The sequence below is a fragment of the Chrysemys picta genome, unplaced genomic scaffold, assembly GCF_011386835.1.
Source record: "Chrysemys picta bellii isolate R12L10 unplaced genomic scaffold, ASM1138683v2 scaf207, whole genome shotgun sequence".
NCBI classification, from domain to species: domain Eukaryota; kingdom Metazoa; phylum Chordata; order Testudines; family Emydidae; genus Chrysemys; species Chrysemys picta.
In genome coordinates, this window is record NW_027052914.1 from 77654 (window position 1) to 99562 (window position 21909).

A 21909-nucleotide genomic window follows, 5' to 3' on the forward strand; every position below is an offset into this window, starting at 1 on the left:
TGGATTGACGACTGATAGATTTGGACAGAGTTTACATTGAATGGGCAAATGAAAGAGATTGCAGGGAAAAACAGTAAGGTTAGTTTAGCAGTCTTTGACATTTCGACCAATAAAGAAATTAAAATGCATTTGTAATTACATATCTTATTCTTGGCTGATAATCATTTATTGATATTTTTTAGGAAAATTTTCCATTTAAAACACAAACTTTTGTTTTTCTTTTTTTACTTATGATGTCTCTATCGGAAAACCCATATAAATTGACACAAATTGCAAATTAAAACTTTTTAAATGTATAAGCATTTTACTCACTTGGGCGCATTTGCCTCATGGCACACAAATTTGAACTCTGCTTCAAAAATTTGCACAGAAGAAATTTTTCTTTTACCTTAATTATACTATCTTAGGAGCCCGCTATAACATAGTACCAAGGTTCAATACAAAGTCATATAAAAGTTATACAAAAATCTCTGCATTATGCATTTATCTACAACTGCATTGACTGACTGCTGTGTGCAGTAATATAGTGACCCCTGGACCTACAGGCTTCCACACACCGTCAGTGCCTTGAAAATTTGCTGTTCTCTACTAAGGTTTTTCACTAAACTGGCTGCTTTAATTATTTTTTCATTTGGCCTCAATTTGGCGGGACTGGGATGCTTAGTTTCAAAGTGCCACCGAAGGTCGTATTCTTTCGGAACGGCTAACGTTTCGCGACACACGAGGCACAGTATTTTGTCTTTGGAAATAGTACATAAGTATTTATTCGTCCATTCAGTGTTGAAAACTCTGTGCTCTGATTCTATTTTTCTCTTTTTGTTTTCACTCATGGTATCCATTATGAAGCTCAAGATTTTGTTGAATAAATTCACACACAAGGGAAACAATCACAGTCACACAGAAAGAGAAGAGATATCTCACGGTGCATGGCACACTAGCAAGGCACTGACAGTGTGTGGAAGCCTGTAGGCCCAGGGGTCACTATATTACTGCACACAGCAGTCAATCAATGCAGTTGTAGATAAATCTCTGCATTATGCATTTTTGTATAACTTTTATATGACTTTGTATTGAACTTTGGTACTATGTTCACATCAGCACATCTTAATACACATCAGCACCCCACTCGCTAGTTTCCCAATACACACAGATTTCTCCTCCCTCCCTCCCAGTGCCCTCCCCCACAGCCCCACCACCACAACTAAACAATGCCCCACACAGACCCCCAGTGCCCTGACACACACAGATCTCCCTCACTGCCCAGCACCCCCCAACAGGCCCCCACTGCCGCGCACCCCAAAACACACAAACCTCCCCCACTGCCCAGCGCCCTCCACACCCTCACAGCCCAGCACCCCCCGCACACCTCCCAGACACTCACTCCACCACACCCTTCCCCCTTCCCTGGCCACACTCACCAACCCTGCTGGGAGGTCTCTGGCTCCTAGGGTGAGAGCGGCAAGGGAAGTCTCCAGTGGTGAGCGGGAGCCGGTTCGCGGGAACCGGTTGTTAAATTTAGAAGCCCTTTTAGAACCAGTTGTCCTGCGCGGGACCGGTTCTAAACGGGCTTCTAAATTTAACAACCGGTAAGTTGAAGTGACCAGGACCGTAGCTGGGGGGGAGCAGAGGGAGCGGCTGCTCCCCCTGAGCACATTATCCAAAAGTGACGCCTTAGGAGCCGACCCCATGGGTGCTCCAGCTGTCCGCCCCGCTCCCCAGCCCCAGCTCGCCTCCGCCTCTGAACACTCCGCCCCGCTTCTCCCCCTCTTCCCCCCGGCTTCCCGCGAATCAGCTGTTCGCGCGGGAAGCCTGGGAGGGCAGAGAAGCAAGCGGCAGCTTCGTGCTCAAGCCCAGGGAGGCGGAGACAGAGCGGAGGTGAGCTGGGGTGGGGGGAGCCGCCCGAGCCACAGCAGGTAACCCCGGGGGAGGGGCGCGCAGGGAAACTGCTCCCCGTCCCAGCTCACCTCCACTCTGCCTCCCTGGGCCTGAGCACGAAGCCGCTGCTTGCTTCTCAGTCCTCCCAGGCTTCCTGCGCAAACAGCTGATTGGCGGGAAGCGGGGGGGTGCAAGCTCAGACTGACCCGGTGCTCCAGGCACTGCGCGGTGGCAGCATGGCCCGGCTCCAGCCGAGCGGCGCGGCTGTAGCACCGCCAGCCACCTCCAGGCAGCGCGGTAAGAGAGCAGGGACGGGATGTTGGATAGAGGGCAGGGGAGTTCAGGAGGGTGGTGGGGGGCTGGATAGAGGTCGGGCCGGTCAGATGGCAGGGAACAGGGGGATTGAATGGGGGCAAGGGTACCGGGGGGCAGTCAGGAAGGAGCAGGGGTTGGATGGGGCGGTGGGAGGCAGTCGGGGCAGGGGTTCCAAGCGTGGTCAGGGGACAGGGAGAAGGGGTGGTTGGATGGGGAATCAGGAGAGGAGTTGGATGGGGCGGCGAAGGGCAGTCAGGGGACAGGGAAGAGGGTGGATGGGGCAGGGGTCCCGGGGGGGGCATCAAGGAACGCGGGGGGTTGAATGGGGCAGGAGTCCCGGGGGGGGTGGGCCAAAAAGTGCTCAGGACGGGGGCGGTGTCCTGCTGGGGAGGGGGGGCGAGGGCTCCGTGCCTGTGTCCCGCTTGGGGCAGTGGGGAGGGAAGGTGGCGCCGGTATTGGGTCGGGGGGGGGGCGCCTGAAAGCCCCGCCACCGCAGCTCTGATTGGGCTGGACTCAGCCGCCCGCATTGCTGGCTCCTGTCGGCGGGCAGGCACGCCACCGCGGGCCGTATGTTGTGCAGGCCTGCTATATGGCATGAACCTGTTAGTCCCTCGTAGATTAGTCCACACTGCATGTACTTCTGCTGTCAAATCTTCTCGTGGCTCCATAGCATGAGAGGGCTAATGCACAGATTCCATCTCTTCCTACAAGGTCACAAAGAATGTATCAGAGATCGGAGGCTAATCAGAAGAAAGGGAAACGGTCAATAATGCCGTGGCTGATGTAATGAACCAGCTGTCTTGCAACTCATCCTGTTATGGAAGGAAAACAGAGATGTGAGAGAAATGAGGTTGCACGGTGCCCCAGACATATATATGCGGCACTGCCAGTTGTGAGAATATGGGACTGAGCAACGCTTTGCAATCTCAGTTCAACAAGTCAACAAAACTTACCTCAGCAAAGAAGGCAACTGAGGTGAGCGTGACTACTGGGGCCATTGTCCGCAGATGGCGTCTTATGCTTTTCAGACATGTCGCGAGTATGCCACAAGAGGTTCCGGCGAACGCCGTTCTTTGAGTGGCTCGTAACATCCGAGAGACAATTTCACCAATCAAGGGGTGCAGGCAGCCCAAAGGGAGGCCCCCTATTACATGGGTGCCTCCAGTCTATTCTGACGTTGGGCTCTCGGCCCGTCAAGCACAGGAACGGATCAATGGTGAACAATTGCTACGGCCGACCGTTCGGCTAAGCGTTGAAGAAGAAGTATGGATTTAGGTACCTAACTTTTGACATCCATGTTTGAAAGTGCTGGCCCAAGTGTCTAAAGAAGAGTGAGGTTATATAATGTCAATGGATGGAGAGATAAAGGGTTTTCTTTAACTGTCCAAGGGGAACTAGAGGCCTGGATCATACGAACAGACATATTGAATCAGACCAGTGGTCCATCTAGCCCAGCATTCCATCTTCTGACAGTGGCCAGTGCCAGATGCTTCAGCAGGAATGAACAGAACAGGGCAATTTATCAAGTGATCCATCCCCATCATCCAGATTCCATCTCTTCCTACAAGGTCACAAAGACTGTATCAGAGATCGGAGGCTAATCAGAAGAAAGGGAAAAGGTCAATAATGCCGTGGCTGATGTAATGAACCAGCTATCTTGCAACTCGTCCCATTATGGAAGGAAGACAGAGACGTGAGAGCAAATGCCCTTGGTTTTACACTAACAGTCTTGTCACCTTTTTGTTTCACTGGAGCCAGTAGCCGTCATTCTGCTGAGTACTGGGGTCACTTAAACTCATCCCCAGCTGCCTACATCTCATGGGGCACAATGCAGGTAATTACCACAGGATCATGCAGGCACTGGCTTCGGGGCTGGAGTGGTGGCTCAGCTGACCTCCTCCAGTCACCAACTTCTCTGTGGGAACTCAGGGCCCTCCTGAGTCCCATCGGTGGCTTTGGGAAGGGTCCGGGCCACTCAAGAGATCTCTGTCAGGAGCATTTTCCCTCTCCTCCTGGCCAGTCAAGCAGCAGAGCAGGTTCCTGAATCTAGCTCCTAGGGTCTGACGTGACTGGTTTCTGCCACCATCCCGAACTTGCTGAATGGCCCGTGAGACACTGACACGGACAGAAGAATCCGGATCTTGTTGCAGGCCACTGAGAGCTGAGACAGAGAGAGGAAGCTCAGGTCAAAACACATATCGTATTAGCATGCCCTAGCCCCTGCATCATGGGCCTCTGTATCTTCCACAGGGACGGCTCTATGTTTTTTGCCACTCCAAGCACGGCAGTCAGGCGGCCTTTGTTGGCATGCCTGTGGGCGGTCCGCTGGTCACGCGGATTCAGCGGCGTTTCTGTCGGTGATCTGCCGGTCCCGCGCCTTCAGCGTACCTGCCGCCGAATTGCCACCGAAGCTGCGGGACCGGCGGTCCTCCGGCAGGCATGCAGCTGAAGGCTGCCTGACTGCCACCCTCACGACGACCGGCACGCTGCCCCCCGTGGCTTGTCGTCCCAGGTACGCACTGGCTGCGCTGGTGCCTGGAGCTGCCCCTGATCTTCCACAGCAACTAACTCCTCCCAGATGCTCTGGACCCACCAGGGCTATCAGTGTCATCGCCATCTGATAACCCCTTAAGTCCTCAGTGACATCTGCCCTTGGCAGCACCATCTTCCACTGCATTCTGGGGCATCCACCTCCTTAGCACCATCTCCCTGACACATGCCAGGGCCTCTCACCCTGCCTGGCATTTACTTTCTCCTTCTAAAACCTTCTGGCACCTGGAGATGGAAGTGACGCCTGACATCAGAGAAAACAAAGCTGGGACTGATGTCCAGGCTCTCTCAACAGCTACCTCTGGCCACGTCTAAATTGAACTCAATGCAGCAGCATGGCAGGGGAGTTGCACTTTTTCCTAGACTGGATCACAAGTGGGAGGGATAGCTCAGTGGTTCGAGCATTGGCCTGATAAACCCAAGGTTGTGAGTTCAATCCTTACGGAGGCCATTTAGGGAACTGGGGTTTAAAAAACAAACAAACAAACACTATCTGGAGATTGGTCCTGCTTTGAGCAGGGGGTTGGATTAGATGATCTCCTGAGGTCCCTTCCAACCCTGATATTCCACAAGGAGCATGAGCTCTCCTTCCACATGCAAACACAGTCATGTGGCAACTACTTACACTGAAGTATCAGCTCCTTCTCTTGCCTGACCATGGCGGGCTCTGACCTTTGAACAGTGCAACCTGGAACGTACAATGGAAATGAATCTTGCAGGAGTTTTCACCTCCCCTGGGGCTACCTTTTAAAAAATGGCAGTCTTTCCAACAAGCAAAACAGCTTTCAAGTGGTCCCTGGGATAATCAGACAAGTCCACAAGCTCCAAGACAAAGAGGCTCATGTCTTGGAAGACACAGAGAGCCTGATTGCCAATGACTGCAGTCCCACAGGGATTCCAGTGGGTGGAGCAGGAGGGTAGGGTTGTAATTTGCTCCAGGCCTTTTGATATAATCTCCAGCCCAACTGCCTCAAGGGCAGGAAATCTAGACACTAGGATCCAAGGGGGTTAATTCTTGCTGCTAGTGCCCTCCAAGCAGAACACGGGACAACCTCTCAGATAGAAGTTGCTTAAGAAAAGTAGTGGTTACCGATAAAGATGGCTGCTGCCCGTCGTATTGGAGCCTGGGGGCTTTGGAGGTGATCCAGACATTGGCGCAAGATGTCAGATACGTTCTTGAGCTTCAGCACCTAGGAATAGAAACCAAAGAAGCTTCTTGTTGCTGGGGCCGCAGGGTGAGAAGAAGAGAGATTTCATCTGCTTGGCTTGGAGGGGTGGGAAGAATGCAGCTCCCATCTCCATGTATCCTGGGGGCGACCATCTACATGCCAGGCAGTCATTAAATGACCATTTCAAAGTGTCACCAGACACATTGCTGGTGTCTGAGCTGCTGGCAACGCAGGGCTGGAGCCTGGCACTAGAGAACACTGAAGCCCGGTTGTATGGGCTTCATCTGGGGAGGACATTAGAGAGGGTGCAGAGCATAGGAAATACAGTGCAGAAGTGGCCCGTGGGCTGGGGTAAGGTGAAAAATGGGGACATCCAGTTTCCTGCAGGATTCAGAAGGCATTTTTGCCATCAACTGATTCTTTCTGTTCTGAGCTTTCACCTCCGTACTGAACTCCTGGCCAGGTCTGCCTGTTTAGATCTGACAGGCACTGGGAGGAGTGGGGGAGCTGGGTGCTTCTAAGAGGAAGCCAGAGTGCAGTATGCTAGTACTAGACATGCAATCAGAGCAGTGAGTGAGGGAACACGTTTCCGGTCCCACATCTAGAAGCAGCACTCACGAGAAGCCGATTGTTCACTTACAGAATGCTGGCAGATCTTGTCCACCACCTGGGGATGGGTGTGCCAAGCCTTCTTGCTGTTAATCTGCTTAGGACAAGACCATCCCAGGAGCTGAAAACACCCAGCCAAGGCTTTCTGACACCTCTGCAACACAAGATAGGACAAGGAGAGTTTGCATCAGGAGAAGAGCTGGAATCTGTGGTCACTCTGCAGTGAAAAGCCAGCTGAAATGATCAATGAGGGAAAGGAATGTGGGGGTCACATGGTATCCTGCAGACCCTGGGTGTCTCTTTGTTCCTATTAGTGGAGGCTCCTGGAGTTTGATCTTCATGGTGGCTGCAGTTCAGTGACTTAGGAAGTGGCTGCTGAGAGACATAAAACATCTCCACTTGTGTGTCCATTGAAGGCCAGGGAACTTGCTTGGGTAAACGGGTAGGGCTGAGATTTTTCACTTTTGGGGGGGCGGCTCTGGAGTCAGATCTAGCAGGAGAGCTGGAGCAGTCAGGGCCTGCTGCACCAGGGAGCACATGGCAGCGGGACTCACCTTGCCCACGTCAGGGTCCTCGTCCTGTAAGTGAAGGAGCAGTGGGACCAGGCTGCGGGTCACTTCCTCCTGCAGCAGGGGCTTCTGCCTCCTCGTCACTGTCTTAAGCAACTTTGTAAAGAGCATGATGGCAGCAGAGCGCACCTGGGGTCTCACCTGTGATGGACACACAATCATGAGGGGATCTCACCGAGGGAGCTTCACACTCTCCTTACAGGGTGAGCTCGGCACAATGCAAACCACAGATAGGGGCCAGTCTGACTAATAACTCCATGGTCTGCCCACCAAGAGGGCACCCATTTGCAGAAAGGTTTGGGTGGAGGGGCAGACAACACAGGTTAGGACAGTGGTTCCTAAATTTCCCTGGAGGCCTCCTGTAAGTGCTGACTCCATCCACAGTGAAGGGCTCTTTGGAGGGTTTCTTTAATGGGTTCAACACTTTCATAGTTTCATAGCATTTAAGGGCCATTCATTCATCTAGACTCCAAAGCACAGGACATTACATTTCACCCCATGACCACTACATTGAGCATGTTAACTTGAGTTAGATTAAAGCATATCAGTCCTCAGGAGACCAAACGGTTGCATGCCACACACAGAGAACACGAGAGACCAAGGTGTCACCAATGCCTGAGGCCCAGGCAATGGCTCGGAACTGATCAGGTCAGATATGCCACCACTACGACTCCAGAGTCACAACACTGCCTGGCTAGGGATGGGCAGGTCAAGAGCCCCTGACTTACAGCATCGAGTAAGGGGATTAGCTTTCTGGCCACGCTGGTGCGCTCACTCCCATCCAGGCTCTGCAGAAGGTTCTGAACAGCTGAGATGGCCTCCAGGATACTCCCATCATCCATCTCATCCGAGCCCCAAAGGATGGCAGGCAGCAGGGCCTTGACTTGTTCCACCTACACACACACACACATGGGGGGGCTCATCAGATCTCCCAGCCCTCCAGTGAGTACAAGCCACAGTGCCAGGGCTGTGTTTATTCTACCCCGTGGCACCAAGTCAGAGAGAAGCTCCGTCTCCACAGTCAGAGGCGTGGTGCTTTAGAATCGATGGGGATGCCTGACGAGGCAATCAGTGAATCCTAACCCTGTCCCGGATCGTTCTGGTGTAGGGTGGGCAAAGCTGTGGTTTGCTTCGGGGCTTTTCTCTCTTTTCTATGTGCTATTCATTATTATTATAGCAGATGCTGGCAGCAATCTCCATAGTTAAGGCTGGTACACAGTTTCCATTCTAGTTGCTCCTTTTGATACGCTCCTAAAAACATTCCCTTTTTGGATGGAAATGTTCCATGCTGTCTCCCCAGTCAATTGTGATTTTTTCCTGGGGAGATTGCGTCTCTGAGCTGTAGGACAGTTTTTCCACTTACAAACAAACAAACGAAAACTTCTAGCCACCTTCTTTTCCCATGCAGACAATCCCCCAAATGGTGAAACTTGGGGAAAAAATCAAACCTGGCCCATGGGGAGTCCTAGGTGAGAGCTGAACCCTCTGCAAAGTTTGAGAAACTTGGACCTGATAGTGCAAGGCATTGAAATATCATTTGGGGGCAGGGTCACAAACACTCTTTAAGAGAGTGTTCTGCCTCTCTCAGAGCCAGAGACCTTGGGGCCAGCCAGCCCCATGCATTAATCAGATGCAGCGGAGGAGGAGAGAACTATTTTGGGCTGTCAGGAAGGAAGGGGAAGCAGGAGCAGGGGGGAGTGGCTCCTAGAGTACCCTGGGAGGGAAGGCAGGGGGAATCTGATGGGGGAAAAGGGCCTCCAGGGAGGAAGCCTTGGGAAGCAGTCCTCCCCCAAGAGAACAAAGAACTCCGCAGAGCCTGGGGGCAAAGAGCTTGCAGAAGGGGTGCCCTGGAAGGGGGCCAAAGTTAAGTTTTCTTATGTTTACTAAGGACAGGGTGGAACCTTTGTTGAGTGAGCTCAGAAGAGGAGATGTGGTAATGGCAGAAGATCCTGTTTCTGATTTTTAGTCTGTTGGACATTGTCAGGTTTGATTCTGAGGGTTTTATCTTTGGCCTTCAAAGGCTTGTTTGTCTTAATAAATGAGCCTGAATAAGGGTGTTATTGAACGAGGTATTTGTCAAGTCAAGCTGAGGAGGGCAAAACTGAGGCAGTGCTGCAATGTTGGGTCTTGCCACTGGAGGGGGCTATGAGACAGGGCCTTGTGTGCTCGCTAAGGTCTTTAGACCAATCAAGGTCTTCCTTTGTGACAGCACCAGGAATGGTCTCTCCAAGAAGGAACAGGAATGCTGCTGGGGTAATTTGCATGGGGGAGAATTAGGGTTACCATATCTGAACTTTCAAAGAGAGGACACTCCATTGGGGGGGTAGCCCCGCCCCTTAGCCACTCCCTCCCACTTCTCGCCCCCTGACAGCCCCCCCAGAACCCCCGACCCATCTATCCCCCCCTGCTCCCTGTCCCTGACTGTCCCAACCCCTCTCCACACCCCTGCCCCCATGACAGCCCCCCGCGAACTCCCGACCCATCCAAATCCCCCCCGCTCCCTGTCCCCTGACTACCCCCCTTCTCCAACTCCCCGGCCCCCTTACCGTGCCACTCGGCTTAGAGCAGGTGTCTGGCTCCGTGCCCCAAGGAGCGCCCTGCCCCGCCCGAGTGCTGCCGAGCGGCGTGCTGAGGCTGTGGAGGAGGGGGGAAGCGGGGGAGAGGCTCTGGCCTCCGCTGCCAGCCCTGCCGCCGCGTTCCCTCGCAGGCGAACAGCCCCGCCCCACAGCGCTGCCGGGCGGCGTGCTAAGGCTGCAGGGGATGGAGGAGCTGGGAAGGGGCTTTGGCTGCCGAGGCCCCAATGCGAGCGGCGCTCGGCCGCCCTGTCACCCGCTTTTCGGTCGATAAATAGCCGACTGGGGGGAAATCCCGACATTTTTAGATTTTTAGAAATCCCCCCTGGACGGCTATTTAAAGAGCGAAAAGCCGGACAAGTCCGGGGAAACCCGGACGTGTGGTAGCCCTAGGAGAATGATAATGTCCACCTGAAATCCAAGCAGTAAAATCCCATCTAAAATACTCTCTGAGGAAAGATCTGCATTGAGGGGCCGTTGTGATCCCTGTTCCTGCTGGGGAAATGGAGGCACCGAGAGGGTCAGCAAGTCAGCAGCAGAGGTGAGCTCAGAACACTGTGCCTCACTGCCTGCCCAGAACTCAGTCCACTGGGTCACAGCCACCTCGTCATTTTCCAGTTAACCAAGCCTGGACTCTCACCTTCCCTGGTTGGGTTGCCAGGATGCCGAGTCCTCTTACACCAAGTGAACGGAAAACTGGGCTGGGGTGTTTTGTCCACTCCTCGAGACGGTCCAAAGTGTCTGGATGTGGGAGCTTCTTGGCCTCTTTGTAACGCAGAAGCTGAAAACAACACAGAGCGAATCAGCAGCAGGGTGCTTACCGGAAAACTTTGTGTGTCGGTTCTGTGGAGAGGCATCATAACCTCCATGTTGTACCGTCCATTGCTATACATCAGCCCCACTTTGTGTGTGACACCCAGTCCTCCCACTGACTTCCTGGGGCTTTGACTGGCCGTTAGCACTAGACTCAGCCATAGGCCTTAGCAGAGCTGCTCTACCCTCCAGGAAAACATGTAGGGCAACAAAATGTTCAGTGACCATTTGTATGGCGGACTCTTGTGCATCTGGGGGTTTGCCAAGAGCAGCCGAACCCCTCGTGGGGTCTCCGTGAAGCAGAACAAGCCGCTCTGAGATAACGCGAAAGCTGGAACTGAGAAATCAACCCCCGAGTTGAAATCCTGACTCCACTGAAGTCAGTGAAAGTTTTGCCATTGATCTCAATGGGCCCAGGATTGGACTCCTGGTGAGGAGAGAATTAAACCCCATCCCTTAATGAGTTAGATGAGGAGACAATCCCTGAAAACTGTCAATAGGAACTAGCCAGACAGAAACCGTGGAAATGGGGAGGACAACCTAGCGATGGACTATAGAGCCACCTCATTCCTGGTGATGTGCCTCTAACTAACTCATCCAATAGAGAAGGTTAAAGATTGCTCACCACATTCAGAGCTAATGATCCTGCATCTGGGGGAGCTTTTACCATGATCCTCTCTCCTCCATACCCACTCTCAATGCCCTTCTTTGCTTTTCCTTAGTGACTTCGCAAGGAGGAACCTTTCATGGACCTGCAGAAAGGCTGATGCTGATAGGAGACCCAGCTGCCCTTCGGGAGAGTCCAGGCTGATGCTGTTCTACAGAACCCTAGTTTCTTGGATATTCCCATCAGGCTCCTAATTACAACTTTGGAGCAACCAATGATCCCCTAAAGGATCCATCTCAGATTTTACACTGAGCGTGCTGGGACAGGACTGGGGGAGCCTAGTCAGTGCTGCATGGACACCTGGCAATGTGGACATGACCAATAAAGCTCATCGTTTATGTAGCGCAATAATGAGTCTCAAAGGGTTGATTTAAGGAGTTGCTCACTAATCTAGGTCACAAGACCCAATTGCTCTCATCAGCTAATGAAACTTACTTCTACAAAGAAGGCCATCATGGTCAGCCTGTGTTTCTTATCACCTCTGTCGAGGAGCGGGATCACTAGGTCCAGCAGCATCCTTGTGGTCTCAGGGCAAGCATAGTGCACCACGGCTCTGTGACACAAAGCAGAAATACCTTTGTTAGTAAGGGAAGAAGCACATTCTGCAACAAGGGGGTGAGGGGTCAGCTTGGGGCCACATGGCTGCCCAGAAGTGAGGACTGTTTCATTCTGGAATTGCCCCCACTAACAGGACTGACTGCATGGAAAACGCTTGTGTATTACCTGGCCAGCAGGCTCACCCCACGGAGGTGATCTTGGGGGCTTTGTAGGAGGATCCAGCCTTGCTCCTTCTCCATAACAGTCAGCTCGGAACGGCAGCCAACACAGAGAAGCAGCATCTTTATAGCCTCCACTGCAGAGCTAGATTCAAACAACACACCAGCGTGACTGAGTGCCAGGAGCCCCCTCATGGTAGGTCTGTCAGGGAGTGACGGATTCACTTGTGTATGGAAAGACACACCAATGGTTTAAATAGAGCTTAGGAAGGCACAGGTTCGTCACTGGGGTTCCTAGGCACTATAGTAATACAATTTAATAATATGAAGAAAGAGTTCTGAGCAAATCCTACAGACAATTGCACATCAGCACTAGGGCATGTCAGTGTCACAGAACAGGAGAACTTCAACCCTTTAGTGTCGGACCCACATTCCTTTGACACACTGGCAAATTGGCTCCCACTAATTTCTCCCCATAGCTGCTGGGATAGTCTTTCTACTTCCTCTGCAGTGCATTGGTCGGTATGTCATTTACCACTGAGAGACACCCTTGCAACCTAAGCCCTGCCTGCTAACTCCCTCAGAATTAGAGAGTTATGGAAAACCTGCAGGGGCCACATGAGAGCTGGAGAAGAGAACTATGACTTCTCTATGACTGTCCTTGTAATTAGACCGTTGACTTTCCAGTAGGCGCAGTACCTGGTGTGGAGGCTCTGCCGGCTGCTTTCCATTCCAGAGACTTTATCCCCTGGTATGCTCTGTCCCAGGCTGAAATGGATTTCGACAAGAAGAGCCATTAGCAGCTGATGATAGAGGCGATTTGTGGCATCTCTGGACTTGCTCACCGAGATCATCTCATAGAGGGCGCATGTGGCCTGAAGAGGGAACAAGACAGACACAAGCTTACTTGGAAATCCTACTCCCTCCTGCGTCAGGAAAAAGGGAGGAACAGCTCAGGGAAGTGGTGAGGGATTGAAGGAACAGTCCTTAGCAGCCTATCATGGGGTCCGTGGGCTGGAACCCAGAGCAGAGGTCAGGTCTGGGTTCCCCAGCAAGAGGGAAAGTACCGACCTCAGGACTAAGAGACCAAGAATGATGAGGCTCAGATGGGGGCTGAGGGCTTGGCACAGAGGCCACTACATGTTGGGTTTTCCCATATTGGACTTTTCTGTTAACCCTGGAAGAGGTGACGTGGCCAGAGGGCCAGACCATGGAACCTGCGGAGTGTTACAGAACCAGGAGGCTGGACAATGGGACACCAGTGTGGAATAAGCCCTGCAACATCATGTCCTGGCATGAGGAGGCACGTTGGCGGTGAGTGTGCCTTGTGACAGAGACATAGGATAGATTTAACTGTATGGGGCTATGGATGTTCGAACACTGACTTACGGCAGCAGACATGTGAGAGGCTTGGTGCTCAGAGCTGTGGTGACTCTGCAGCTTCACAACCAGGTTCTCCATCACCTGTCCTCCGAGGGCCGGGTCAGCAGATAGGAACTGCCACAGCTCGGCCGAATTGCTAGAAATTCAGAAATACGGCAACATGAGGGACTGGATGGCTTAGGAGAAAAGCTATTAAACCTCTTCACCAATGTAACCTCTTTGTAAGAGAAATCCTCCTGTGGAGCCAATGCCCTGCCCAGCAGTCCAGTCCCCAGAGCTTGTGCAATTCAATGTGGAGCATGAACAAGGACTCCATGGACCTCAGATTGAGAATCACTGACACAGGATATAGAGCATTTCAGCTCAAGGCTGCCAGTGTGAATCTGGCCTCAACTGGTCACAACCTAATTGGCTAATACCGAGAGGCTGATGGCTAATGGCTAATACAGCTTCTCTGGCAGCAGATGTCCTATACGAAATGAACTAAGGGTCTCAGACCAGTGCCCAGTGCACGCTGTCCACATTACAGAGTCAACCACCATACTTGGCCCTTGTTGGTAGGTTCAGGGATTGAACGGGACATGGAGGCTGAATGAGCCTTTCTTGCCTAGTCGGCAGCCCCTCCAGCTATGAGCTCAGAGTGTTGTTAGGGGCAGTGTGGAGGAAGCTTCATCGTCACTTCCTGGGCTGCAGCTGAGGTCTTCATTGTCCAAGGGTGTCAATGGGGCACCTTTCACCAGCATTAAATTCTCTTTAAAAAAAAAGGGAGCGGGCATGCAGCAGCGTGGCTCAGCTCTCCGCAGCGCTCAGCCAACAACTGTGTGAGGGAGAGTTTCAGTGGAGTCCTCTGATATGCAGGGCTGGTTCTAGGATTTTTGCCGCCCCAAGCAAAAAAATTTTGGCCGCCCCCACTTTTTTTTTCGTGCCCCCGTCCCCCCGGCCCCGTCCCAACTCCACCTCTTCCAAACCCCTTCCCCAAATCCCCAGCCCCACCTCCTCCCCCGGGCATGCCACATTTCCCCCCCATTGCTTCCTGGGGGCCCCCGCGACCTCCCACCCTAGCTCATCTCCGCTCCGCCTGCTCCCCCGGGTGCGCTGCTGCTGTGCTTCTCCCCCCTCCCTCTCAGGCGAAGGAGGGGAGGGAAGCGGAGCAGCGGCGCGTTCAGGGGAGCAGGCGGAGCGGAGGTGAGCTAGGGTCAGGGGGCACAGGAAGTAACGGGGGGTAGAGGAACCACTCCGCGCTCCAGCTCACCACCGCCTCCCCTGAGCGCCCCCCGCTCAGCTTCTCCTCCCTCCCTCCCAGCCTTGCTGCGCAAAACAGCTGTTTCGCGCCTGGCAAGCCTGGGAGGGAGGGGGGAGAAGCAGAGCGGCGGCGCATTCAGGGGAGCAGGCGGAGCGGAGGTGAGCTAGGGTGGGGGGGCGCAGGAAGTAACGGGGGGTAGAGGAACTGCTCCCCGCTCCAGCTCACCTCCGCTCCACCACCGCCGCCTCCCCCGAGCGCCCTGCTGCTCGGCTTCTCCTCCCTCCCAGGCTTGCTGCGTGAAACAGCTGTTTCTCGCGCAGCAAGCCTGGGAGGGAGGGGGGAGAAGCGGAGGGGTGGCGGCGCGCTCAGGGAAGCAGGTGGAGGCGGAGCGGAGGCGAGCTGGGGTGGCGAGCTGGGGTGGCGGGGGCACTTTTTCCCCATGCCCCGGAGTCAGCACCTATGATGGGCGGTTCCAGAATGCCGCCCCTAGAAATGTGCCGCCCCAAGCACCTGCTTGTTTTGCTGGTGCCTGGAGCCGGCCCTGCTGATATGGATTGTTTCTGGAACTCACCGCTTGGGATCATCCATCATAAAACCACGGTTTGCGTAATCACTGTTGCTCAACTTTTCCTGCCCAAACATAAATGTGCTTCAGATAGCAAACGTTCCACCTAGGCTCACTATCTGTACGTTCAGATGAAGGAGAACGGCGGAATGAGCTCTGCGCTTGCCAGCCGGAGTAGCAAAGGGATAGTGAACTCAAGAACACAGACTTAAATCCACCCCCTGCTCCAGGACCCATGAGCACTGACTGTAGGTGCGGGGAACTGTGCTTTTGAGAACTCCTCCAAAGGCAGATCTCTAACAAGGCCCAGGGGCCGGGAGAGGGGGACTGGGAATGAGAGCTCCTGCCTTGCACATGGGGAGACACATTCAGGGAATGGGGGAGAGGAATCTCTGACAGGTGGATTTCGCTTGCTGTGGTTTGTGGCTGAAAAGAGAAGAGCCATCAGGAGGAGAGGGCAGGTAATTTGCCCCATGTAGAGGGGGGAGATTCAGTCCTTAACAGTCAGTGCTTTATACTTTGCCTTAGTAAGACCAAACAATGTGCTCAGTGGTGAGATTCTCATATAGGGCCTCAAAGGATCACGCGAGGCCTGAAGAGTGGAGGCATTTCGTACCTGTCTGTAGGGAAGGAGTAGTCCAGAAGGCATGAGATCACTGTGTCCAGATGCTCCACCTCGCCAGCCAGCAGGGCCACTAACTTCTTCATCAGGGTCCTGGAGCTGGGCTGCTGGACTGAATCCAACCGGCTGCAAACCCCAGCCACAAGGTCTGCTGCCTGAGAGAGAGGGAACCAGATGAGACGGGACAAGACTTTCATCCCATCCTGCAGCTGGGGCAAGAGGGAACCTCAGCATCCCTGGAGAATCAGAGTTAGCCTCTAGGTTTTGCCTAAAAGTCACAATTTCCTATATTATTGGCAGGGCTCATTTCAGAGCCTTACAAGGTGCATCGTTGCAAAGACCACATATCAATGGCTCAAAGGAGATGAGTCCTATCTAGGCACAATACAGGGGTAACATAAGAATGGCCATACTGGGTCAGACCAATTGTCCATCTAGCCCAGTATCCTGTCTTCTGCTGGTGCCAGATGCTTCAGAAGAAATGAACAGAACAGGGCAATTTATCGAGTGATCCATCCCCTGTCACCCAGTCCCAGTTTCAATCAGAAGGCGTAGGGACACCCTGTGCAAGGTGTTGCACCCCTGACCACCTTGGCTAATAGCCATTGATGGACCTGTCCTCCAGGAACTTCTCTAATTCTTTTTGAACCTGGTTATACTTTTGGCCTTCACGACAACCCCTGGCAATGAGTTATGAGTTGTGTTGTGGGAAGAAATATTTCCTTAGGTTTGTATTAACCCAGGTTTGTGTGTGTGTGTGTTTGTGTCTGTGTCTGTGTGTGAAAGGATAAATAAAACTTCCCTATTTACTTTCTCCACACAAATTCATGAATTTATAGGTGTCGGCATCTCATGAATTTATACAAAAGCAATATGATATTTTCTGTCTTATTATCTATCCCTTTCCTAATGCTTCCTAACATTCTGGTAGCCTTTTTGACTGCCATTGCACACTGAGTGGATGTTTTCAGAGAATTGTCCATGATGACTCCACCCTTGAGTGGTAACAGCTGATTTAGACCCCCTCCGTTTGTATGTATAGTTGGGATTATGTTTTCCAATATACAGGAATCAGACTAGAAGATCTGATGGTTCCTTCTGGCCTTAAACTCTCTGAACGTATGACTGTTCCCAGCACTGGGAATTTTAGTTTCCGTCCATCTCAGCAGCAGCGCCCCATACCTTCTCCACCTTAGTCCCACCGCTGTTCACCATGGCAGACAGCAATCCCTCTGCAGTTGGCTGGCAGTTATTGTTGCAGTGATTCGTCAGGCCATCCATAACAGTCAGAATGAAATCTGTCCTCTCTCTTGGGTTGAAATAGACTCCAAAGAGCTGAAGCATACAGGGAAAAGTGTAATTTACAAAAGGCCTCGTCCTGATTCCACGGGGGGCTGATAACTACTGGAGCCCAGAGAAAGCCCTGGCTGGGGGTTGCAGGTCCTCTCCAGCTTCTCAGGGGCTCTGTTTTACTCCTTTCTATTACAGGGCCCCAGTGGCTGATGAGGCTTCTGCTGCGAAACCATATCACTCACAGTGAGGCAAGAGGACTAGTTAAACCATTACAGTGGCCAACCTAGGAGTGCTGCCGTGCACGTCAGGATGTGCATTTAGTGGTGTCAGACACCTACTTCTCAGGCATCCGAGGTGCAAGGGTCACCATTAAAAGATCAGCAGTTGCGGGATCCATGTAGTAATATTAGTAATGACTGTTACAGTACTCGGTCTTTGACTGTGACTGTATGTGATACCCTCCTACAACACATCCCAGCATAAATACAGCACCCAAGTCCTGATTACGACACCATCACCATACTTCCTGGCTTGCAGCCTGACCCAAAGACCATTGAAATCAATGGAAAGACTTCCATTGGCTTCAATAGGTTTTGGATCAAGCCTATATAGTATAGACCTCGTTGTGACAGCTTCTAACAACCCAAAGTACGAGAGCAGTAGGCGTTCAACCTTCCCCATATGGACACTCCCTTTCCTATACTAGGACCCTCCCAGAATCCCCTTCCAAACTAGCCAAGACCCTGTCCCATTTGGCAATAAGGAAAGGGCAGGGTGCCTGTGCCCCTCAGGTTGGGAACCCATCTGCTAGAGCAGTGGTTCTCAATCAGGGATACACATACCCCTGGGGGTACACACAGGGGTGGCAGGTTTGTATAATTTTTGGCATTGCCCAGAATGGGTCCAAGTCCCACCTCCCCCTACACCTGCCTAAGGCTCTGGGAGGGAGTCTGGGTGCGGGAGGGGGTTTGGGGTGCAGGTTCTGGGAGGAAGTTTGGGTGCTGGGTGCAGGCTCTGGGCTGGGATAGAGGGTTTGGGTGTGGGAGGGGGCGTGCGGCTGGTCCAAGGATGAGCAGTTTGGGGTGCAGCAGGCAGGCTGACCCTGGGCTGGGGCAGGGGGCCAGAGAGGAGGACTCCCCCCAGCCCTCTCCCTGCTGGCCGCAGCGAGCTCTGTGGGAGAGGAAGGGGGGGCCTCCTCTCCGACCCCCAACACGACACTCATCCAAGCCCCCCCAGGCTGCTGCTCAGGAGGTCCAGCCAGGATAAGCCTCCCCCCTCCCCCGAGTCGACTCGGAGTCTCCTGCTGGGGTGCGGGGGGGGGGGGGAAGGGCTGCCATGCGCTCCTCCCCTCCTCCCTCCGCAGGCGCAGCAGCCACCTCAGCCTGCCCCGGCGCCGCTTCCTTGTAGCCGGCTGCGGCAGCGGCTGGCGAGGGAGCACAGTGCGGAGCTGCAGGGGGCGCTTGGGGGAGGTGCGCGGGGGTGGCAGCCGGGGCCGGGGGAGGTGCGTCGGGGCGGCAGGCGGGGCTGGGAGAGAGACCCGGCCCCGAACATTGGTGGAGCCGGGTCCCCTGGGCCCTGAATTTTCTCAAGCCCGGGCACCATGGGCCCATATAACTTGCCGCCCCTGGGGTACAGGGGGTACATCAACTCATCTAGATATTTGCTTAGTTTTACAACAGGCTCCATAAAAAGCACTAGCAAAGTTAGTCCAAACTAACATTTCATACAGACAATGACTTGTTTATACTGCTCTATCTACTATATCAGTGTTTCTCAATCTGGGGGTGCCAACCCCCAGGGGGGTCATGGGATGGGTTTAGGGGGGTCACAAGTTTAGGGTCGCCATTGGGGGTGGCAAGCAGGGCCCCCGCAAATCTAAGATACATGCAGAAGCTGAAGCCCAAGCCAAGCCCAATGCCTAGGTTTGCCAACTTTGTAATATTTAAAAACCGGACGCTCATGCAGGAGTGCTGGACCGCTTCTGCCCTGCCTCTTCCCCCCGAGGCCCTGCCCCCCATTTGGTCCTCTTCTCCCCTTCCACTGTTGCTCACTGCTCTTCCCCTCTTCCCCGCCCAGGTCAGGAGCAATTTGCCTGCTGGGAGCTGCAGCCGCATGATGTGGGTAGGTGGCAGCCCCGGTTGAGTAGGGGCTGGTGCGGGTGATGACCTGGCACCTCCCCACCTCCCTCACCCGCAGTAACTGGACTTTGGGTGTCCGTCAGTAGATCTGACCGGACACTATCAGATCCCCTTTTCAACCAGATTTTCTGGTCGAAAACCGGGCACCCGGCCACATTACCACCGCCCGGGGCTCAAGCTGAAACCCGAACCCCGCCACCTGGGACTGAAATCAGTGTCTCCTGAAAGATGTACACTAGTCTGGAAAGGTTGAGAACCACTTGCTAGAGAGTAGATCACTCTTTATGAGCATTTGTTGTCTTCACTGTTGTAGCCGTGTCGGTCCCAGGATATTGGAGACACAAGGTGGGTGAGGTTCTATCTTTTATTGAACCAACTTCTGGTAGTGAGAGAGACCAGCTTTTGAGCTACACAGAGCTCTTCTGTGTCTGTCTGAAGAAGAGCTCTGTATGGCTCCAAAGTTTGTCTCTTTCACCCACAGAAGTTGATCCAATAAAAAAATTGGACCTCACCCATTTTGTTTCTTTCTGAGCATGTCATTTCTAGCCATGAGGAAGGGCAGGAGCTGTAATTCTTGGGTAAGCCATACACAATAGAGATGGGCGATCCAGGGACAGGAAGTAGTTTGGAGCTGTGCGATACCGTATTGTACTGACACCAATGTAGAATGGTCATTAGTGCCAGGACGTGATTACCTCTGCGATCTTGGAGGGGCTGTTGCAAACCACAGTGGGGCTCCAAGCAGCCAGAAATTCCTTGTTCCTCTGTTCAGTCCATTCCACATTCTTTCTGTCCAACTGTGCAACTGAAATACATGTTAATAACACTCTTAACTTTCCATTCTGCTTCCTGGCTTCTGCTCTCATCCCTCTTTACTGGACAAAGCCCTTGGTTTGGCCCTGATCCAGGAAAGCATTTAAGCACATACATTATTCGAAGCAGATGAATAATCCCAGGGACTTCCGTGGGACTACTCGCCTGATGAAAGTTACAGATGTGCGTAAATGTTGTGCTGGATCAGGGCCTTGACTCCCAGAGTAAAGTGGCTCTATCAAGTGGTGACTGGAATCTAGCCAAAACACTTCAGTGGCATAGAAGTGGATTAACACAGTCATGAATTGAGCCCCAGATTTGGATCCAGATTTCCAACAGCCATCAAAGTTCTGGGGCGTTCGGGGTACAGGCATCTCGAACTGATCTAATTGGTCTGATGGCGTTTAATCCCCTATCATCGTGTCCCACTGACCCTTCCCATTCCCACTGAAGGAATTAGCTCTACCAGTCTCAGTTTGTGGTAACGTGTGTTGCCTTTCTCTGTATTCCCCCCCTCCCCTTTCCTTTCTTTGAAAGTCAGGGCTAGAATTACGGGATGACTATCAGACGCTTGTTTCTAGAGCCACAAAAAAAACAGCACTCTGTTCAAAGGAACAAATACCGAGCCAGATGCTCTACTTCTTCCTCAGGCACTACCCTGAACAGGAGCTTTGCCTGAGGAAAGTCTCTAGCATTTAGCTTCCAGGAGGGGGATTCAGATGCTCATCAGTGCTTCTCTTACTCTTTTGGCGCCACGCAATAGAGATGAGGTAATGAACAGCCTCTGCTGCCTTTGAGCCGATCTCCTTGACGGGATCCCCACAGCGGATCCCCAGCACTGCAACCAGGTGTCCGAGCCTGGTGAATGGAGACGCTTCCTAATGGTACAAAAGAGGAGAGGAGGAATCCATTACCACTGCAGGTAAAGCGGGCTGTGTCTCCTAGGCAAGGAGTCTATATCCACACAGTCCCTTTCTATAATGGGGCGTGATCCTCAACTCTCCCTTTTCAGAAGAGGCTTGGGAGCCAGAAGAAGAATATAGGGCTCGATCCCGCACCACAGACGTCCACTGGAGTTTTGCCACAGACGTCAGTGGGAGCAAGATCAGGATCATAATGATCTGTAACGGCTGAGGTGGGCTGGAATGGAGAGGCCTCTTCCTGCAGCTCTACAAGAGGAAAGTATCCCATGGTACTAGGATGAGGAATGGAGGCAAACAGGGAACCAGCTGGGGATGAAATGTCTTCAGTCTCTAGGATTTTGAAATCTCTTTTCTCTGAAATTCATTAGATCCAACCATAGAAAAACCCGTTCTTCCTGTGCCCCTTGTTAGCTGCCTTTCCTGCATTGGAAAGAGGTGGCCTATTCCTCCAGGGCACTGGATTTATTTTCCAAGTGTATCAGATGCCAACCCATCTCAGTCAGGATGATGGACGAGCAACGAGATCGGTTTTTCCTCCGCCTATTAGGGAGCATTGCACTGTGGGGCCCATCAACATACTTCTTAGCAGGAAGTTTCTCTGGCGTGGAAGAGTGCCCTGTAGGTCTAGTTTGCAATCAGGTCACTAGAAGTCAAGAGTTACTCACATCCAGTTTGACTTCTGTGGCCACGAAGTTTAGGAGCAGTATGCTGCTCCATACAGCCCTCTCCCGCAGGCAATCTTTCCTGGACTGCATCCAGGAGCCCATGAGCTGCAGGAAAAACAAGAGAGGTTAAAAATAACAGGGGGAAAGGGTGTATACAAGTGATCCCCAAAGGATAATCTTTATTCTGGCTGAATCATCTCACTCTTACAGATACAGGCTGCGTCTGCTTTGTGCAGACTCAAAATACACATGGAATTCTTCTCTTCGAATGAAAGCAAAGTGCATTTCTCTCTGAGGGCCCAGTCACACACCCGCTGAAGTCAATGAAAGTTTTGACATTGATCTAAGGACCGATCCAATGCCCATTGAAGTCAACGGAAAGGTCCCCATTTGATTTCAATGAGCATT

The 21909-nt window shown here is 52.7% G+C and overlaps 1 protein-coding gene across 1 annotated transcript; it reads right to left on the reverse strand.

Moving 5' to 3' along the window:
- Positions 1-16604: 16604 nt before the first annotated feature.
- On the reverse strand, positions 16605-21608 carry LOC135978306 (protein MROH8-like). The gene is made up of 4 exons (XM_065579279.1): positions 21502-21608; positions 20656-20791; positions 19796-19905; positions 16605-17004 (listed from the first exon to the last, which is right to left on the reverse strand). Exons 1-4 carry the CDS (start codon positions 21601-21603, stop codon positions 16816-16818), a joined length of 537 nt encoding a protein of 178 aa, XP_065435351.1. The 5' UTR covers positions 21604-21608; the 3' UTR covers positions 16605-16815.
- Between the last annotated feature and the right edge of the window lie 301 nt (positions 21609-21909).

Excerpts from the sequence above, each read along its gene's own strand:
- LOC135978306 (XM_065579279.1), bottom strand. The coding sequence starts at position 21,603 with ATGGGCTCCTGGATGCAGTCCAGGAAAGATTGCCTGCGGGAGAGGGCT. Across the intron at positions 20,792-21,501 it reads CCACAGAAGTCAAACTGGAT|GAAGCGTCTCCATTCACCAG; the intron begins GTGAGTAACTCT and ends TTGTACCATTAG. Across the intron at positions 17,005-19,795 it reads GCCCCTCCAAGATCGCAGAG|CTCTTTGGAGTCTATTTCAA; the intron begins GTAATCACGTCC and ends TGTATGCTTCAG.